Raw genomic sequence first — 18945 nt, forward strand, 5'->3', positions numbered from 1 at the left:
AGAATAGAATATTCTGTGATTGTGGCCGTTAAATGGAACATGACGTCATGACGCCAGGGTGGCCCTCCGGCCGGAGCGGCGGTCACAGCTCCGGGCGTGACGTCAACATACTGCGCCCCTGTGGGAGGAAAGCCCGTCGAGCAGCGCCGGCCGGAAGGGGAGGGACGCCTGGCCTGGTTTCCGGGCGACTCAACCCTGCCGGCGGCGGCATCATCGTCAGTTTTCCGCGTTTCCTTCCTGAAGTGCGAGTGTGGCGGTTATGCCTTGGATACTCTCGGCAACTAAGCTTGTTCCCGCGGTAGCAAGCGCCCGCAGCCTCTCAGGTTAGACTCACCTCCCATAGTGTCTCCTTCGGGGCTTGCTCTGAGAAGCCTGAGGCGCACCAGAGGGGTCCAGGTTGGTCTGAGGCGACCCCTGCTTCAGTGGACTCTTCTGCTGCGGTCTCCATTCCCAAATCCTCTGTGCGCTCCTTGGATTTCTTCTCTACCCCCTGTCCCTGGAAAAGGGTGGGCCTGGGGTTCTCTCTGCAGTTGAGGTATTGTAAGAGGTTGAAATGACTGCAGAGAGAAAAGGGTGTACTGTCTTCCCAGAGGGGCTGTCTTCAAAGTAACTCGGACTCATGGAAGTTGTGTCAGTTATCACACTTGCCCAGGCGACACAGTGTCTCACATCACGTAGCTCTTGTTTCTGTTAGGTTAACTTAAGTCGGATTTTCGTGTTTTCAAAGAGTAGACGTGAGAGCTGGCTGCAGAATGTACAGGAAACACATGTTTAGTACTACACATCCTTTGAGTAGTTCCTCTCAGAAGAGGTAATATTTGGAAATACTCCTGAGGCTTTTTATGTCTGAAAGCCTTGCTCGAAAAGGCAAGATAGTAAGTCAGGAAGAGAAAAACAAATACCGTATATTAACGCATATATGTGGAGCCTAGAAAAATGATACAAATGAACGGGTTTGCAGGGCAGAAGTTGAGACACAGATGTAGAGAACAAACGTATGGACACCAAGGGGGGAAAGCCGCAGAGGGGTGGGGATGGTGGTGTGATGAATTGGGCGATTGGGATTGACGTGTATAAAATGGATGACTGATAAGAACCTGCTGTATAAAAATATAAATTAAATAAAATTCAAAAAAAAGAAACTTAAAAAAAGAAAAGGCAAGATAGAGTAGTCCAGGAATGGGGGGTGGGGCATTTTTTTAGGATGTATTCTGTCTCGAGCAGTGAACATGAAGCTTGATCGGTGAAAGCTGAATCGTCTTTCAGGCAGATCTGCCATTGGATCATATTTTAGTTTTGGGGGCCGATAGGTGAACAATGTGTGAGCCGGAGCATATGGTATTTGACGCCAATGTTAAGTCTTGACATGTGTTTCTTACGTTGGTATACCTGAATTTATTGAAAATGGAATGGTAATTATATCAAGACTTACTCCTTACTCTAGAAAGTAAAAATAAAAAGTAATCATTGTTCAGTGCACAGAACTTGCTCTTTGCTTCTAACACTTAAGTTCCATAAAGCTGTCCCTCTCCATGGGAGTAGGTGAATAGATATGCAGTTAGTCAGTCTTTTTTTTTTTTTTTTTTTTGCGGTACGCGGGCCTCTCACCGCTGTGGCCTCTCCCGTGGCGGAGCACAGGCTCCGGACGCGCAGGCCCAGCGGCCATGGCTCACGGGCCCAGCCGCTCCGCGGCATGCGGGATCCTCCCTGACCGGGGCACAAACCCGTGTCCCCCGCATTGGCAGGCGGACCCTTAACCACTGGGCCACCAGGGAAGCCCGCAGTTAGTCAGTCTTGATCACAGAGGCCATAACTTGTGATTTAGAGCTGGAACCATTCTTTGCTTGAAACTTTTTTTCCATTTGTTGAGGCTTTGTGTAAAACCTGATTCATCAAAATTTAGAGCTAGGTACTGGATTATACACACCAGTGTCCTGGAAAAATGTAGTCATTATGCTTCGTTTTGCTTCAATGGAATAAGTAAATTTAACCACCTCTCATATTAACATCATAATATACATATATAGGCTTTTTGAATGAATGAATGATCTCCTTGGATCTTCACAAGTCCAGTAAGTTAGAGCAAATATCATTTTACTGATGGGGAACTGAAACTAACACAATGTCACAAGTAGCAAGTCAGGAATGTTAGTTGTATGATTCCCATCTAGTCCTTTTTCTGTTATACCTCTGCTAGGTCTTACTCTGCTTAGTAGAGTCCTTTTGGACCTTTTTATTGAGCCAGAAAGAATGTATCTTCATTCAGTAACTTTTGAGTTAGCAGTCATTGTGGGTGAATCTCCACTTCCCTGGAGTTACAGTCTAGTCAGATGATAGAGAAGCAACAAATAAATGAATATATATAGCAAAGATGGTAATAGAGTCTTGACTCAAGTGACATGGGAGCCCAAGAAAGGCAATAATGGGTTGTAAGTATGTTATTCTGGGATTTTATAAAGTTTTAGAATTTGAAAATTCCACCGACTTTAGATGTTCATAAATAGAACTTCAAATGTCTGTGGTGCTCTTGGGTGCTTTTCCTTAGGAAGACTCTGGGAACAGGGTGTTGAGTACCATAAGTAACTTCCTATTCTGTGAAAGTCATGCATTCCTAAAGTGAAAATGCTTTGGCTAATTAAGAGTGTGATTTCATTAGTTGTGATATAGTTATTAACACCTTCTAGTCATTTGAGAAAAAGCAAAATAAAGCATTAATGATGCATAAGTAAGTTTTATATTTTAAAAGACTAGATCATTTAAATATAAGTGTGAGATGAGGAAGGGAAATATTGAAAACATTAAAGAATAAGTAGAAAATCATTTTTAAAAGCCTGTTTGCAGTTAATTCTATTAACATTAATTGAGCACCACATAGGAGAACTAAGCACACAAAAAAAGTTTCTACCATCATGCGAGACGGACAAAGAAGCAAGTAATTGTGGGCTTCCCTGGTGGCGCAGTGGTTGAGAGTCTGCCTGCCGATGCAGGGGACGTGGGTTCATGCCCCGGTCTGGGAAGATCCCACATGCCATGGAGCGGCTGGGCCCGTGAGCCATGGCTGCTGAGCCTCTGCGTCCGGAGCCTGTGCTCCGCAACAGGAGAGGCCACAGCAGTGAGAGGCCCGCGTACCGCAATAAATAAATAAATAAATAAGCAAGTAATTGTAATGTAATATACCTGTGGGGAGAAGGAAAAAGTGTTGATATTTTCTGGGGGCAGAGAGGGGCAAAGAGGAAACGTGGGCGTGACTTCAAAGGTTAGGAGAGTTGAGACTTGAAAGAAGGCTTAAATTCACCAAGCCAACTAGAGTGATGGAGCCATCCTGGCAGAGAGAATGAATGCAAAGGCCCAGAACTCTGAAACAGAATGACTGGTACAAAGCTTTGCATCATTAATAAGCCTGGAGCTTTTTTGAAATATGTTGCTGGGCATGTTAGTAGCTGTTACACCAAAAGGGTTCTGTGGTCAAATAAGTATGGGGAATGCTGCATTTTATAGTGCTCATAATAGACTATTTCCACGTCTCTAAGAGGGAAATGTCTTTGGCATTAATTTGCAAAATGTATTTGACCATGGAGCCCTTTTTCTCTGGTGAGTCTTGAACTGGTATCCCTTTGAACACAGTTTGGGAAAAGTTGGGCTCAAGCATGAGATGTGTAAGAAGACACATGATAGAAAGTCAAGTTGGGAAGAAAGCTGGTAGCTGGCTCATGGAGTGTCTTGTATATTATGTTAAGCAACATTGAGCTTTTTCCTCTAGGCAGTCGGAAATGAATAATTTTAAGCTATTGAATAAGATTAAATCTGAATTTTTAGTTATCTGTTAAGAATAAAATAAAAAATGGACCAGAGGGCATGTTATTGCATTCTCAAATTTTCAGAGACACTGGTTTTTGCTTTTGTTGAAAAATTGCATTTTTTTCTAAGTCTGATTAGTCCCACATGTGTAACAATAAATAAAATCTACTAAATGTCACATTTTATATAAGTGGCATTTAAAATACTCTGAGCTTTTATGATTTTATTTTCTGCAAATAAGCATTAAATGCTAATTGTCCCCAGTCTCTCCTGTAGAATAAATGAACTTTCCTCCCCACCCACCTACCAACTAAAAATCAAACAAAACAAGAGCTCACGCTTTATTCTAGCAGTCGTTTAAAAATAGTCGATTCTAGGGCTTCCCTGGTGGCGCAGTGGTTGAGAGTCCGCCTGCCGATGCAGGGGACACGGGTTCGTGCCCCGGTCCGGGAAGATCCCACATGCCGCAGAGCGGCTAGGCCCGTGAATCATGGCCGCTGAGCCTGCGGCGTCCGGAGCCTGTGCTCCGCAACGGGAGAGGCCACAACAGTGAGAGGCCCGCGTACCGCCAAAAAAAAAAAAAAAAAGTCGATATTAGAATTTTTTCTGGTTTCAAAATTTGTTGCATTGCTTTATATCACTGAACTATGTTTTTCGAAAGGTGGTTGGGTTTTAAGTGCTACTAGGTTATTTGCTCCCGTCTTTTAGTCACATTAAAATTTATAGTAATTATATTTCTAAGGTAAAAGATTAATATGATCAATAAGATCTGTTTGTTAAAAAAAAGGAAGAATTCAATGACAGGGAACATGCAGGATGCAAGTCAACGTAGGAAATTCTTTTTTTGTTGCTTAATAAATTCAGGTACCTTGAATGTAGCACATCCAAATTTTAACACCTCCAGGCCTATCTCAGATTAATGGCACTTCTCTTCTTTCAGTTGCTAAGGCCAAAAATCCTGACTTCTCTCATACCCCACATCCAGTCTGTCAGCAAATTCCATTTGACCCTACCTTTAGAATATATCCAGAGTCTGATCTCTCTTTACCACCACCGCTTCCACCACCTTGGCCAAGCTACTGCAGTCTCTGGCCTGGATTGTGGCAGTAGCCTGCATTTCCCTGCTTTTACCCCTGCTTACTTAGAGTCTGTTTTTAATGACGGCAACCAGCATAGGCCTGTTTAAGTATGTCAGATTATGTCACTCTCCTGCTCACAGCCTCCATTGGCTTCCTGTCTGACAATTATAACATAGTTCATACTGTGATCTAGCAGTCCCTGCATAATCTGGTCTTCTGTTACCTTTCTTACTTCATCTACTTGCTCTCATAACTGGCCACACTGATCTCCATGTTCCTCAAACACACCTTACACAGTCTGCTTTAGGGACATTTCACTTGCTAGTCCTGCTGCCTGGAATCTTCTTTGACCAAATATCCACATGGCTAACTCCTTCATTTCATTTAGATCTTTTTCCTGTCTACCTTAGCTAAAATTTCAAAACTCATTAATCTTTGCTGTTTTCTAAATTCTTAGTATCACTGTTCACAAATTCATCTTTTTCTAACATACCTAATCCAAACAGCCACTCATCAGATGTTTACAGTCCTGCTAAATAGGTTAAAAACATAATCTTAGTGTGGTATTAAACAAATATTATCTGCAAAACTCTAACAGAAACACACAAAGATGGTGTGATGATTGGATTGACATATATACACTAATATGTATAAAGTGGATAACTAATAAGAACCTGCTGTATAAAAATATAAATAAAATAAAATTTTAAAAAAAGAAATACATAAAGAGCTGTGTTCAAATGTTATATGAACGTAATGTGTCTGAAGAGTCAATTTAATGATTCCTTTTAGTTGACTTCTTCTTCTGTACCTCTTTATGCTTCTTTTTTTTCCTCTTACCACCTTCTTTGAATCCTGCTGAGAAAATAGAGGGATTCCAGTTGCAAAAGTATATTGAGATACATGTTTGGGGCTGCAGGACTTTGGTGAATAATTGTTGAATGACCGTCTTCTCCAACTGCATTCTTCAGCAAAGCTCTCTTCATCTGCCATACCATTTAAAAGAAAGGACTTCAACTCACCATTGTCTTTGTCTCTTTCTTGATCATTCTCAATAATTCTCTTTGTATTGGTATTTCTGCCATTAACAATTTTACCTGAAGTTGTAACAGATATGTAGTTGCCCATCCCACTGTCGTCAAATGTCAGGGAAGAGAATGAATTAAGGCCCTCATGGCCCAGTGAACCACATGGTATATATCCTGTATCATATGAAGAAAATCTCCCGAAAGCTGGATATTCACTGGATGTAGAGAAAAAGGATCTTTCACCTCTGTTTCTGCTTCCATAGGAGCTTCTTGGATTATTTAAAAGGTCTTCAAAAAAAAAAAAAAGGTCCTCAAGCAAGTCTTCAAAGAAATGAAATGAAAATGGGTCCCTTTTACGAAAAATTTCTTTAAAGACATCATCTGGCTTACGGAATATGAAGCCATACTCAGAAGAATCATCAAAATGACTTCTGCCTCCACCATTTAATCCTTCTTTGCCATATTTATCATAAATGTCCCATTTTTCATCATTTGATAATACCTCATATGCCTCAGCTACTTCTTTGAATTTTCTCTCGGCTTCTTTATTTTCTGGATTTTTATCAGGGTGCCATTTAAGTGCCACTTTTCAATAAGCCTTTTTAATGTCCACAGGTGAAGTATATCTCTGCAATTCTAGAACTTCATAGTAATCCACCATGTTGTAACAGATGGTTGGAAAGGGGTGCTCAGGGTAGTGAGAACCGTGGTTTCCTCTTAGCTTAGGCTCTGCTGGTGATGGTGGTAGAGGCAGTGACCGCAGATAGGCACATTTTTACATTGAAGACAATGTTATTACCATGGACCACTGCTAGGACACATTAGGATACTGATTATATGGCAAGCAGAGTTACAAGCTTATGTCAGGGAGGGCTGCATTGTGGTGTCATTATGGGGTTGGGGTAGGGACTAGACCTTCCGAACGGAGCTTGTCCAGAGTCATACCAGACCATCCTTAACCCTCTGGACTATTTCCCCTATATTTTCCTGGAAGCCTCAAACAGTGCCTTATAAACCAGTGGGAGCTGTTGTTTATGGCCACAGCATACCTCTTGCATAATATGACCTCTGGGTTACTGAGCTTTAATAACTTACTTCTCAATTGTTCCATGTTTTGGTTTGAAAAAATGAAGAATTTGTGAACTATGAAAAAATAATCAAGCACTTGACATATTTATTTCAACCTTAGTAAGTCATTGTATTAGTCCTGAGGCTACCATAACAAATTACCACGAACATGTCTGCTTAAAACAACAGAAATGTATTGTCTCACAGTTCTGGAGGCCAGAAGCCCGAGATCATGTGTCAGCAGGGCTACACTCCTTCCCGGGGCACTAGGAGAGAATCCATTCTTCCCATCTTCCAGCTTCTGGTGGCTATACATATTCCTTGGCTTGTGGCCACATCTCTTCTGTTTCTGCCTCCATGGTTACATTGCTTCCTCCTCTTCTGTCTCAATTCTTCCTGTGCATTTCTCTTACAAGGACACATGTCATTGGATTTAGGATCAACCCAGATAATGCAGGATGATGCGTTCATCTCAAGTTCCTTAATTACATCTGCAAAAACCCTTTTTCCAATTAATAGTCACAGGTTCTGGAGATTAGGATGTGGACGTATCTTCTGGGGGCCACCATTCAAGACACTGCAGTAATAAAATCATTTTAGTGCACTGAGGCAAGCTTATTTTTAATGGAATAGGGCAGCAAAAATAACAGTCACAGAAAGAATAGTATTTAGTGAAATTTCTATATACATTATACATATATATGTCTGTATATACTAGGTTACTGTGTAAAATATATTTCTTACTGTGGGTCTTGGTTTTAAAAATTTGAAAGCCACTACCTAATATAACGGCTTTATTTCACAGGTGAAGAAATAAGTACAGAGGAGTTATGTAACATGCCAAGATCATGTAGATAGTAGAACTAAACTAGAACTAGCACTTTTTTCTACTATACCATGCTGCCTTTAATTCTTTGTCTTAGATTGCCTTCCGGAGTACATGCTTATTTCCTTCATTTTTCTCTATGGTCGCTTCATCTTTCTTTTTTTTTCAACTTTTTTATTATGGAAAATTTCAAAAATATACGCAAGTAGAGTAGTATAATGAACTCTGATGTACCCATCACACAGCTTCAATAATTATCAACTCATGGCCAGTCTTGTTTCATTCAAATCCCCATTCATCCTCTCCACAATCCACCCCACCCCCATATTATTTTGAGACAAACCTGAGATCATATCACTTCATCTGTAAATATTTCTATTTATATCTCTAAAAGATAAGTTTCTTTTTAACATAATCACAACACCATTATCACACGTTAAAACAAATATTACTTCCGTAATACCATCAAATATGCAATCACTCCCAATTTCCAGTGATCTCATAAATATAATGTATTTGTTTTACAGTTTGTTGCTTGAATCGGGATCCAGTTAAGGTTCACATATTACAGTTGGTTGATAATGTCTTTTAAGGCTTACTTAATCTATAGATTCCCCCTTCCATACCTTACCACCCCTACCTGCCTTAGAATTTATGTGGAAAAAGCTGAATTGTTTGTCTGGTAGTGTCTTTGTTGATTGCTTCCCTGTGGTGTCACTTAGCAGGTTTCTCTGTATTTTTGTAAATTGCTTGCCTCATCTTTGTTAAGCTTTCAACCTGTGTAGACTGGGCATATTCCTTAATATGTATTCTGTACATTTTCTAAAGACAGATTCCAGAAAATACTTAATATTTTGTCCTTTTTCTCATTTTCCACTATTCTTAACTGTATTTTCATACTGCCTGGAAACATGTACCATTTTCTCTGTCTTTTTAATCATTCAAGAAGCTATAATTTTTCTCAATAACCCTTTGTAAATTTAATTCAAAGTTAATGTTTAAGACTTCTTAACTCCAAATACATACGCTGTCATTCATGCTTTATAATCCCTACTAAAACCTTTAAGTTGACCCAGACTTACCTCATTTTGCTGTTGTAGTGATTGTATGTTCACGGGGAGATTGTACAGTACTAATTGTATTGTTGGGATTTAGCAGAGAAGACTTACTGAGTGGCAGAGTAGAGGGATAAGAGCAAAGATTTTGAAGTTAAATAAAACTGAGTTTGAATCCCAGCTTCCCTAGTACTAACTGTGTAACATTGCACAAATTACTTCTCTGAGTCTGATTCCTTATTTGTTAAAAAAAAAAAAGAAGGCAATGATAATGCCTACCTCACGTAACAGTTAAAAATCTAATTCCTTAGTTTGGTGTACAAAGCCTTCAATGGTCTGATCCTTACCTTGCTGATCTTTTCCTCTCCCACCAGCAGCAACACTGACCTGAAATTCTCTTTCTATCCCTTTTCCCTCTACACGCACACATGGGCACATGTGAATGTGGTGCTTTCTATGCCTTCCCTGTCATAATCTCATTCATGATACCTTCAGCTCCCCTTGTCACTTTCACTGACTAATTCCTACTCAGAGTAGGCATTTCTACTTCTGCAGTCTCACACAAGCGCCTGTTGTGTGCTTCTCTGTTCCCCAGATCACTGTGTCCTATCGTCATTGTACCCGTCCCACAGCGTTGTGTTAGTTTTTGTGCTCTCAAAAACCTTGTGTATGAATCTACCACTGCGTTCACAATGTAGTATTGCTCTGTCTCACCTCCACTAGACTGTATGTTCTTTCCAGACCAGGACAGATAGTCTTGTGTTACTCTTGTGTCTTTCCCAGCATGTGCCAATCACACACTTAATAAATCTTGCTGAATGAATGCTAATAATATTACTTCTTATGGGCTAAATATGATTAAGCATTTTTCAGACATTTCACTAGCTCTAACATTCCAAGATTAAATGAGATAAGATGTGCATATTTTCTGAAACTTCACATATTCTCAATAAAAATGTTAATTCTCTTTTTCTGAATTTTAGGACACAGCATAACACTACCTCAATGAAATACTTCCTACCCCCTCCCCTGCTTTTGTTTGTTGTCTTTCTTCTGTTCCCATAGCTCCTATTCATACGTTAATCATACTGTATGTATATATACCTCTATTATATTCAGGTAGACTAAAGTCACTAAAGGTAAAGATAGTCTCATTTCTGTATCCCTAAGGCCCAACACAGGCTCTGGCTGGCCCAGAGGAAGGACCATATAAATACTGAAGGAGATACTAATTTGCATTTTTCTAAAACATCCTACTGCTGGAGGTAGCTAAATGTGTATATACTGTCAGGACTTTCTAGGTACACTATTCCATTTCATCCTCTTTATCTCTCCTTCAGGATGCATGTCATGTTCACAGCGAAGGTACTCCCTGCAGCCCATCCCAGAGAGGAGGATTCCAAACCGGTACTTAGGCCAGCCCAGCCCCTTTACACACCCACACCTCCTCAGACCAGGTAAGGCCTTTTAACTGTAATGACTGTCTCTCTCTTTAGGGGCTTTGTCTAGAACTGTGCTATCCAATAGAATTTTTGCAGCAGTGGGAATGTTCTAGAGCTGTGCTGTCCAATACAGTAGCCACTATACACAAGTGGCTACTGTACACTTAAAATGTTGCTAGTGCAACTGAGGAACTAAATTTTTTTAAATTTTATTTTAATTAATTTAAATTTAAACAGCTACATGTGGCTAATAGTACTGTATAGACAGCACCATCTAGAGCAATAAATACGATTAGCCTTATAATTCAGAAGTATCAGTGAAAAGTATGTATTTCAAGATGTTTTTAAAGAAAAATTCTGTTACTTTCTAAAACATGGTGTCTAGAACTGTGTTCTAACTATTGATTCCTTATGAACTACTGTGTTAAAGACATTTTAGGAAACATTTTTCTTGAAAGCATTAAATGCTCATGTCAATATTAAGAAAAATATTTTTATATAGGTTACACAAGATTTCCATATGTGATTGTCACAACTTTGAGAAGTGATAATGATGCAAAAAGTTGATAAAGGTTTACTTCACTAATTTTTTTTTTCTACTTTAAGATTCCAGCGTTCCTGCTGGAAGATGTGTCATCACTATTGTTCAAATTCATACCTAAGGTTTTTTGTTTTGTTTTGTTTTTTTAAAGACACTTAAGGGATGAACTATGATGAATGAATATCATCTCAAAGAGGTAGGCAGGGTAAAACCAAATGCTTTGGAGAAAAAGCAGTCAGGTTTTCAAGGGATATTAATTGTTGCTTCTGCCATGCGAAGTTAAATCTGTATTTACTGTGTAAGCATATATATTAATAATCTAAATTGCCTTTGGAAATATGTTGCTCTTTCACTGTCTCCACTCAGTGAATGATACCAGTGTGTCTCTCAGTGAGGGCTTCCTTTTGCTGATTCTGCATCAGACTGGAATTCCTGCTGGGAAGTCGGCTGAGACTCAGGAAATGCAGCTCACCACTGAAACACACAGGAAATCAGAGTTTTTCAAAGCTGTAAGGTAAGCTTAATAGCAATACAGTTGATATTAATTTAAGTATTTCTCCATCCAATCAACCTACCTGTAGCTTCAATTTAATACTAAGTTTTACCAGCTTTGAAAATTACTGATTTCTCGTGGTGAGATACTTTTACATGGTGAGCTGCATTTTCCAGGCCTTGAAACTAGTAATCATATTGTCAAGTTGATGGCCTCTGTATCTAGACTGTTATTTGTGTTATGTGCATGTTAACTATGTAAAAAATGAATGTAAATAAATACACACATACAAGTTCATATATATACATATGTTCATATAAACTATGGGGGAAAAGGAATACCTATCATAATTTTTTTTTTTTTTTTTTTGCGATATGCAGGCCTCTCACTGTTGTGGCCTCTCCCGTTGCGGAGCACAGGCTCTGGACGCGCAAGCTCAGTGGCCATGGCTCACGGGCCCAGCTGCTCCGTGGCATGTGGGATCTTCCCGGACCAGGGCATGAACCCGTGTCCCCTGCCTCGGCAGGCGGACTCTCAACCACTGTGCCACCAGGGAAGCCCACCTATCATAATTTTTATTCTCCTGTACAGTAGGGATTGGGGTAAGTGAGAAGGGATAGAAGTAGATAGAATTTTAAAAGAGAATTACCAGTGTTAAAGAAACCACCAGATATACAATAGCCAAAGTGTTAATCACTTATCTTTCTCCACGTAGAGAAGCAAAACTTACAGAAGTGTTAAAATAATTGAGGGGTGGAGGAAGAGTCAATTATTAAGAAAAATTAAGAGGCATTTAATACTTTTTTAAAAATCTCTTTTACAAAGCCAAGGTCAGTTTGTTAGTTTGGGGTTTAAAAGTATGTTTCTATTATGTGGTTTGCTCCAAAAGGTTTCATGTTTGGAATATTTCCCCAGTACTTTAAACTTTTGGAAAATATCTCAGTCCCTTTCCTAATTATTATACAAGTTCCATATATATGATAGACAAGTTAGAGAATACAGATAGGGCTTCCCTGGTGGCGCAGTGGTTGAGAGTCCGCCTGCTGATGCAGGGGACACGGGTTCGTGCCCCGGTCCGGGAAGATCCCACATGTCACAGAGCGGCTAGGCCCGTGAGTCATGGCCGCTGAGCCTGCGGCGTCCGGAGCCCGTGCTCCGCAACGGGAAAGGCCACAACAGTGAGAGGCCCGCGTACCACAAAAGAAAAAAAAAAAAAAAAAAGCTCCTGAATCACTTGAAACTCATTCTTGTCATTGTGTGAGAAAACCAGATAATTTCATGTAAATAATTTCATGTAAATAATTACTTTGATAGGGATAATGATCATCCCTATAAATTTTACTCTTTCAAGATCCTACCTGGCTTTGTATTACCAGGATGACAACCTCTTCAAGTGTAAATTATTTATTGTGATAATAATTATAACTAATATTTATATAGTGCTAACTGTTCTAAGTATTTCATTAACTTATTAAGTCCTCCTGACAACTTTGTGAAGTGGGTGCTATTATTATCTCCACTTTACAGATGAGGACACAGGCACAGAACAGTTTGGTAGCTCTCCCCAAGTCACTCAGTAAGTTGTTAAGCCAGAATTCCAGCTCAGCAAAAGTCTGAGTCCACACTTAACCACAAAACAGCACATAACACCCATGCCAAAGAATACTATATGGGAATTTTTTTAAGTCTTTTTTTTGGTATAATATTTTTGGTAAGAAGAAATTCAAGTGAGAGAAGTCTTGATGTAAAAGTTATTTCAGCTTTAGAGAGTGGTATAGTCATCCCTTGGTATCCTTAGGGGATTGGTTCCAGGACCCTCTCAGATGCCAAAATCTGTGGATGCTTAAGTCCCGTACCTAAAATGGCACAGTATATGACTGCAATCCATGCACATCCTCCCGTATACTATAGACCATCTCTAGATTACTTATAATACCTAATACAATGTAAATGCTATGTAGATAGTTGCTCATGCACAGCAAATTGAAGTTTTGCTTTTTGCGACTTTCTGGAATTTTTTTTCCAAATATTTTTGATCTGTGGTTGATTGAATCCCCAGATGCAGAACCTATGGATATGGAGGGCCAGCTGTACTTTTTTTTTTTTTAATGTGATAAAATTTACATTAGGTGAATTGCACAGAGCTTAAATATGCAATTCAGTGAGTTTTGACAAAGGTACACCAATATAACTCATACCCCATTCAAGATATAGGGCATTTCCGTCACCCCAGAAAGTCCCCTCATACCCTTCTAGTCAGTCCCCACCTCCATCCTTAACCACTGCTCTAGTTTCTATCAACATGATTGTTTTGCCTGTTCTTGAGTTTCGTGTAAGTGGAATCATACAGTATGAACCCTTTCTGTCTGGCTTGTTTTGCTCAGTAGATGCAAATAAAATCCATTGAGAGTATTTTTAAATTATTTATTTGATCATTTCATTTTTTTCAGAGAGGTCTGTGTTTTACTTTATAAAGGAAATGTTTATTAGCTTTTTCTTTACCCCCATTTTCCAACTACATAGTAATAGATCATTTTATGCACTACTTCCTTATATACAATAAAAAACTCCTAATATTAAACAGAATTCAAGGGCACTGCTTCAGGCCACGTTAAAATCCTAACCTAGTTAGTTTCAGGAAATAATTAAAATACATACCTAGATTGTAGCAAAGACTTGCATATTTCCATCCATTTTCTGTCTTCATAAAACTTTTCCTCTCTGGGTTTTCTGCCTGGCTGATGAAATATGAAGAACATTTTTCTTATTCTCTCGAGAGGCGCAATCCTAGATGTCCTGGAAGAGCTTTTCTTCTTGGCTGCACAGTCTCAGGATTGATTGTGAGACTTTGTTATTTACAGAGTCCAGATTGTGACATCTAGGCATTTGATTGATTAAATAACTTGTTAGAGTAGCCCTTCTATCCTTAATTGACTCCACATGACAAAATACTGACTTTGCTTCTTAATACTTTACAATTTGACAAAGTTACCAGAATGTCTATTCAGATGCAGTTTTATCTGAAGAAAGTCAGGCTAGATGGACTATAATGGTTAGTTCTATGATCAAAGGCCATAACAACTGCCAGGTTTACCTCTAGGGTTGAAGTTCATTGCTTTATCACACTTTTTTTCCCTCCTTCAGTTGATAAGGTGTGTTTTTCCTTGGATAATTTTTCTGTTGTGATGAAGAGTTCTTTGAAATTTCAGAAGTTTGGAAGCATATAGTTAATGGTCACTGTATAATGTTTACAATTAGTAAGCTTGGGAAAATGTAGTCAGTGTTTTAAATAAATATTTCTCATATAGTCATTTGTATGAAATTAGATTCAGCAATGAGGAATGCTTTGAAGGGCGAAAAAGATGGTTTTGCAATCCTGCTTTGATTTTTAAATAATTTTATCTTTTTTTCAGAAGTTACTTCCTAATATACATATATGTATACTCTGTTATTAATGAAAATGAGAGATAACACATTGATTAATTAAGATCATTAATATTGTGAATTTTCTTATTTCCAAAGTTTTTTTTAAAAACACAATGAATTGATTTTTTAAGTTTAGTTTTATTACATGGACCATAGCTGGGAAATGACCAAAAGCAAAGCACAGGATAGGGACCAAGTAAAATGACAAAAAGGAAAAGTTGGATAATCCACCAATTATAACCAGCGTCTGCTTTTAGAAAAGAGTATTTGCTGCTTGGGTAAATTAGGAAATTTCCAATATTGAGTAACAGTGGCAGACTTAACATGAATAATTATCAGGGAGATAAATAGTTAAGCTGTTCTTGGGCTCTGGTATAAAGTTCGATATTCTGCCCTAGAGCCCTAGGGGACTCTTACCCAACTCAATCCTCAGAGAAAGAAATGTGATGTGAGCTTTTCTAGGACCAACTCTGTTGCTTTGCCTGGCCTGTAAGGCCCTCTCTTATTTATCTCTTTTGTTTCTTACCAATTTTGTTAATAAAAATGTAAATTTTTATATTGTAGGTAAATAAAAGTTAAATAAAAAATTATTAATGGGATAGAACTACAGAATTTTCTGGAGAGATAAACTATGCATAGGTAAAACAACTAGACAGTTCCAAAGTAATCATAAACAGCTGAGTTGCATGTACTGAACATGAGTACTAAGAAAACTCGAAGGACTTTGATCCACTAATTTCTCTCCTGGGACTATCCCACAGAAATAAAAGCAACAGTACATAGGGCATTTAAAAGTACCCTATGTATATAAGTAGAAAGATGTTCATTATTGCAGCAAAAAGCTGAAAATAATATGAATGACCACCAGTATGGAAATGGATCAGGAAGTTATGATACATTCCCCCAAGAAATAATATGGAGACATCAAGCAGAATGAGTTGAAGCTATGCTAAATGAGTTGGTGGGAGGGACTTCTATGAGGTATTGTTGTGTTAGAAAGACAACATAAACACAAGACTGTGTAGTACCCCATTTTTGTAAAACACTAGTGACTCAAAAAACCCTAAATGCAGGTATATGTGTATGTGATTATATGAGTATTGAGAAAAATAGGAAAGGATACATACTAAATTACAAATATGGGGGTGGTTCTAATGTGGGTAGAAGGAGGGAAGGGGAGTGAGGTCTCAAACAATGAAGAAATGGGGGAAAAGTGTTTAACTATTGAAAGAGTATGGTATGATTACATTTATACACAACTATAAGATGTGTATATGAAAATGAAATAGTTGACTTAAAAAAAAATGTAATTCAAAGGAACAAATCAACATGATCTGGGCTAATCAAGAAAGCCTTTTGAATCAGAAGGGTCTAAAAACAAACATATATTGAGCTCCAAGTCTTGAGTGGAATTGCTTTGGAGGGAGAAGAAATTTTAGAAAGGGGACACACTGTAAGCAAGGTAACAGGTTGGACTTATGTAAGATATAGAAGGAATTAATTTCAGAATAATTGGGGGAATGATATGAAAAAAGTTGGCCAAGTCACCAAAGAACACATCTTGTGTGATTTCATTTATATGAAATCTGTACTATAGACAAACCCAGAGGGGCAGAAAATAGATTAGTGGTTGTCAAGGGCTGGATTGGATTCGGAGGAAACAGGGAGTAACTATTGATTGGCATGGGATTTCTTTTTGGAGTGATGAAATATTCTAAAATTGTTTAGGGTAATGGTTGCACAAATCTGTGAATATACCAAAAATCATTGAATTGTACACTTGTAAGTGGGCGAATTGTATGGTATGAAAATATCTCAGTAGAGCTGTTACCAAAAAAAAGTTGGCCAGATAAGTTGAAGTCACCTGGTAGAGAACATTAAAATGTTACATTTAAATGTAAATGTTAAAGTGGCTTAAGGGTATGAATTTGATCTGACAGGCGATGAAGAACCATTGTAGGTTATGAGTATGGAGTGGACTGTCCATGGTTTCCCTTTTTTAACCTCTTTTTCTCTTTATTTGGGACTTTAATTATAAGAGTATATACTTATTGAAACAGAATTCAAATAATATAATAAATCATGTTAAATAGAAAATTTCAGTTTATGTCACTCTCCATAGGTTACCACTATAAAAATTCTGATTCTTTTCTAAATTCTTTTTTCTCTCTCCTTTGTTTTTTTTAAACATAATGAGAACATATTGTCCATCTTCTTATTTAACTTTCTTACACAGCAGTGTTTCATGGCTATCTTCCCATACTTGCATGTGGAGACTGGCTACCACAGGGAATAATAATAGTTCCCCACATCATAGAGCCATTGTAAAGATAAAATAAGTTGATACGTGTAAATAATTAGAATAGTACAGACACGTAGTAAGCGTTCAATAAGCATTAGATGTTGTTTTACTATTGTTAAGTGTAGGCTTAGGGATACAGCTTTTGTGAGTAATTGTTTTAGTAGTTCTTTTGTCTGGGAACCTAAAGTGAAAGCAGGCATAATTTCCATTTCAGAAGTGAAGCGTTCACCCAGTCATCACTGGGCTAGCAGCCAGGCAGTCTGTTAGGTACTAGTATTAAGAACTAACACATATTACAATAGCCAGGACATGGAAGCAACCTAAGTGTCCATCGACAGATGAATGGATAAAGAAGATGTGGCACATATATACAATGGAATATTACTCAGCCATAAAAAGAAACGAAACTGAGTTATTTGCAGTGAGGTGAATGGACCTAGAGACTGTCATACAGAGTGAAGTAAGTCAGAAAGAGAAAAACAAATACCGTATGCTAACACATATATATGGAATCTAAAAAAGAAAAGGTTCTGAAGAACCTAGGGGCAGGACAGGAATAAAGATGCAGACGTAGAGAATGGACTTGAGGACACAGAGAGGGGGAAGGGTAAGCTGGGACCAAGTGAGAGAGTAGCATTGACATATATACACTACCAAATGTAAAATAGATAGCCAGTGGGAAGCAGCTGCATAGCTCAGGGAGATCAGCTCAGTGCTTTGTGTCCCCCTAGAGGGGTGGGATAGGGAGGGTGGGAGGGAGGTGCAAGAGGGAGGGGATATGGGGATATATGTATACATATAGCTGATGCACTTTGTTACACACCAGCAACTATTACAACATTGTAAAGCAATTATACTCCACTAAAGATGTTAAAAAAATAAATAAATAATAAATAAAAGGAGAAAGGGCTAAAATAAAGAACTAACACATAACACTTCATAACAAAGTTTTTTTATATATATGTTTATTTATTTATTTTTGGCTGCATCTGGTCTTAGTTGCAGCACACAGGATCTTCTTTGCAGCATGCAGGCTTCTCTCTAGTTGTGGTGCAAGGGCTTCTCTCTAGTGTGGCGTGCAGGCTCCAGAGCACATGGGCTCTGTAGTTGTGGTGCACGGGTTCAGTAGTTGCAGCTTGTGGGCTTAGTTGCCCCGCGGCATGTGGGATCTTAGTTCCCCAACCAGGGATCAAACCCACATCCCCTGCATTGGAAGGCAGATTCTTAACCACTGGACCACCAGGGAGGTCCCACAGGGGTTCTTAATATGGGTTTTTTGCGTGCGCTTACAGGAATCTGAGACTCTTGAAATTGTATGTCAAAAGTTTGTATCTGGGCTTCCCTGGTGGCGCAGTGGTTAAGAATCCGCCTACCAATGCAGGGGCCACTGGTTCAAGCCCTGGTCCGGGAAAATCCTACTTGCTGCGGAGCAACTAAGCCCGCGTATCGCAACTACTGAAACCCACGCGCCTGGAGCCCGTGCTCCGCAACAAGAGAAGACACCACAATAAGCCCATGCACCGCAACGAAGAGTAGCCCCTGCTCGTCACAACTAGAGAAAAGCCCACATGCAGCAACGAAGACCCAATGCAGCCAAAAATAAAATAAACTAAATAAATTTTTAAAAAAATGTTTGTATGTGCCTACATGCCATTTAGTAAACAGAATACATCCATAGCTTTCAAAAGATTTTCTAGGATGTCTTCAAATCCTTAAGAAACACATGCTTTATCAAATTTGATTCTCATGACGGCCCCAAGAGGTGGATAATATTACTAGAGTTTTGAAGGATATGAAGATGGTTCTGACCATCAAAGAGGTTATGTATATACCCAGCTCACTGTTAATACAAGGTAGAAAGTGAAAAGCCCTGTTAGAAAGATATTA

At 38.7% G+C, this 18945-nt stretch overlaps 2 protein-coding genes across 2 annotated transcripts in view; one reads left to right on the forward strand and one right to left on the reverse strand.

Moving 5' to 3' along the window:
- The first annotated feature begins 18 nt into the window (after nt 1-18).
- XPNPEP3 (X-prolyl aminopeptidase 3) overlaps nt 19-18945 on the forward strand; it is a 63894-nt gene continuing 44967 nt past the window's right edge. Inside the window, exons 1-2 of the mRNA XM_022596461.3 lie at nt 19-323; nt 10195-10311. Of these exons, the coding sequence (XP_022452169.1) occupies nt 260-323; nt 10195-10311 (181 nt within the window). The 5' untranslated portion in view covers nt 19-259. The remainder of the gene's footprint in view (nt 324-10194; nt 10312-18945) is intronic.
- DNAJB7 (DnaJ heat shock protein family (Hsp40) member B7) lies at nt 3449-10312 on the reverse strand. Its single transcript, XM_089921358.1, is given in 2 exon segments — nt 3449-5753; nt 5756-10312. Coding segments are annotated over 2 exon segments (912 nt in total). The 5' UTR covers nt 6567-10312; the 3' UTR covers nt 3449-5652.

Source organism: Delphinapterus leucas, chromosome 11, assembly GCF_059928025.1.
Source record: "Delphinapterus leucas isolate spDelLeu-1000000601 "Yukka" chromosome 11, BTC_Dleu_Yukka2, whole genome shotgun sequence".
NCBI lineage: Eukaryota > Metazoa > Chordata > Mammalia > Artiodactyla > Monodontidae > Delphinapterus > Delphinapterus leucas.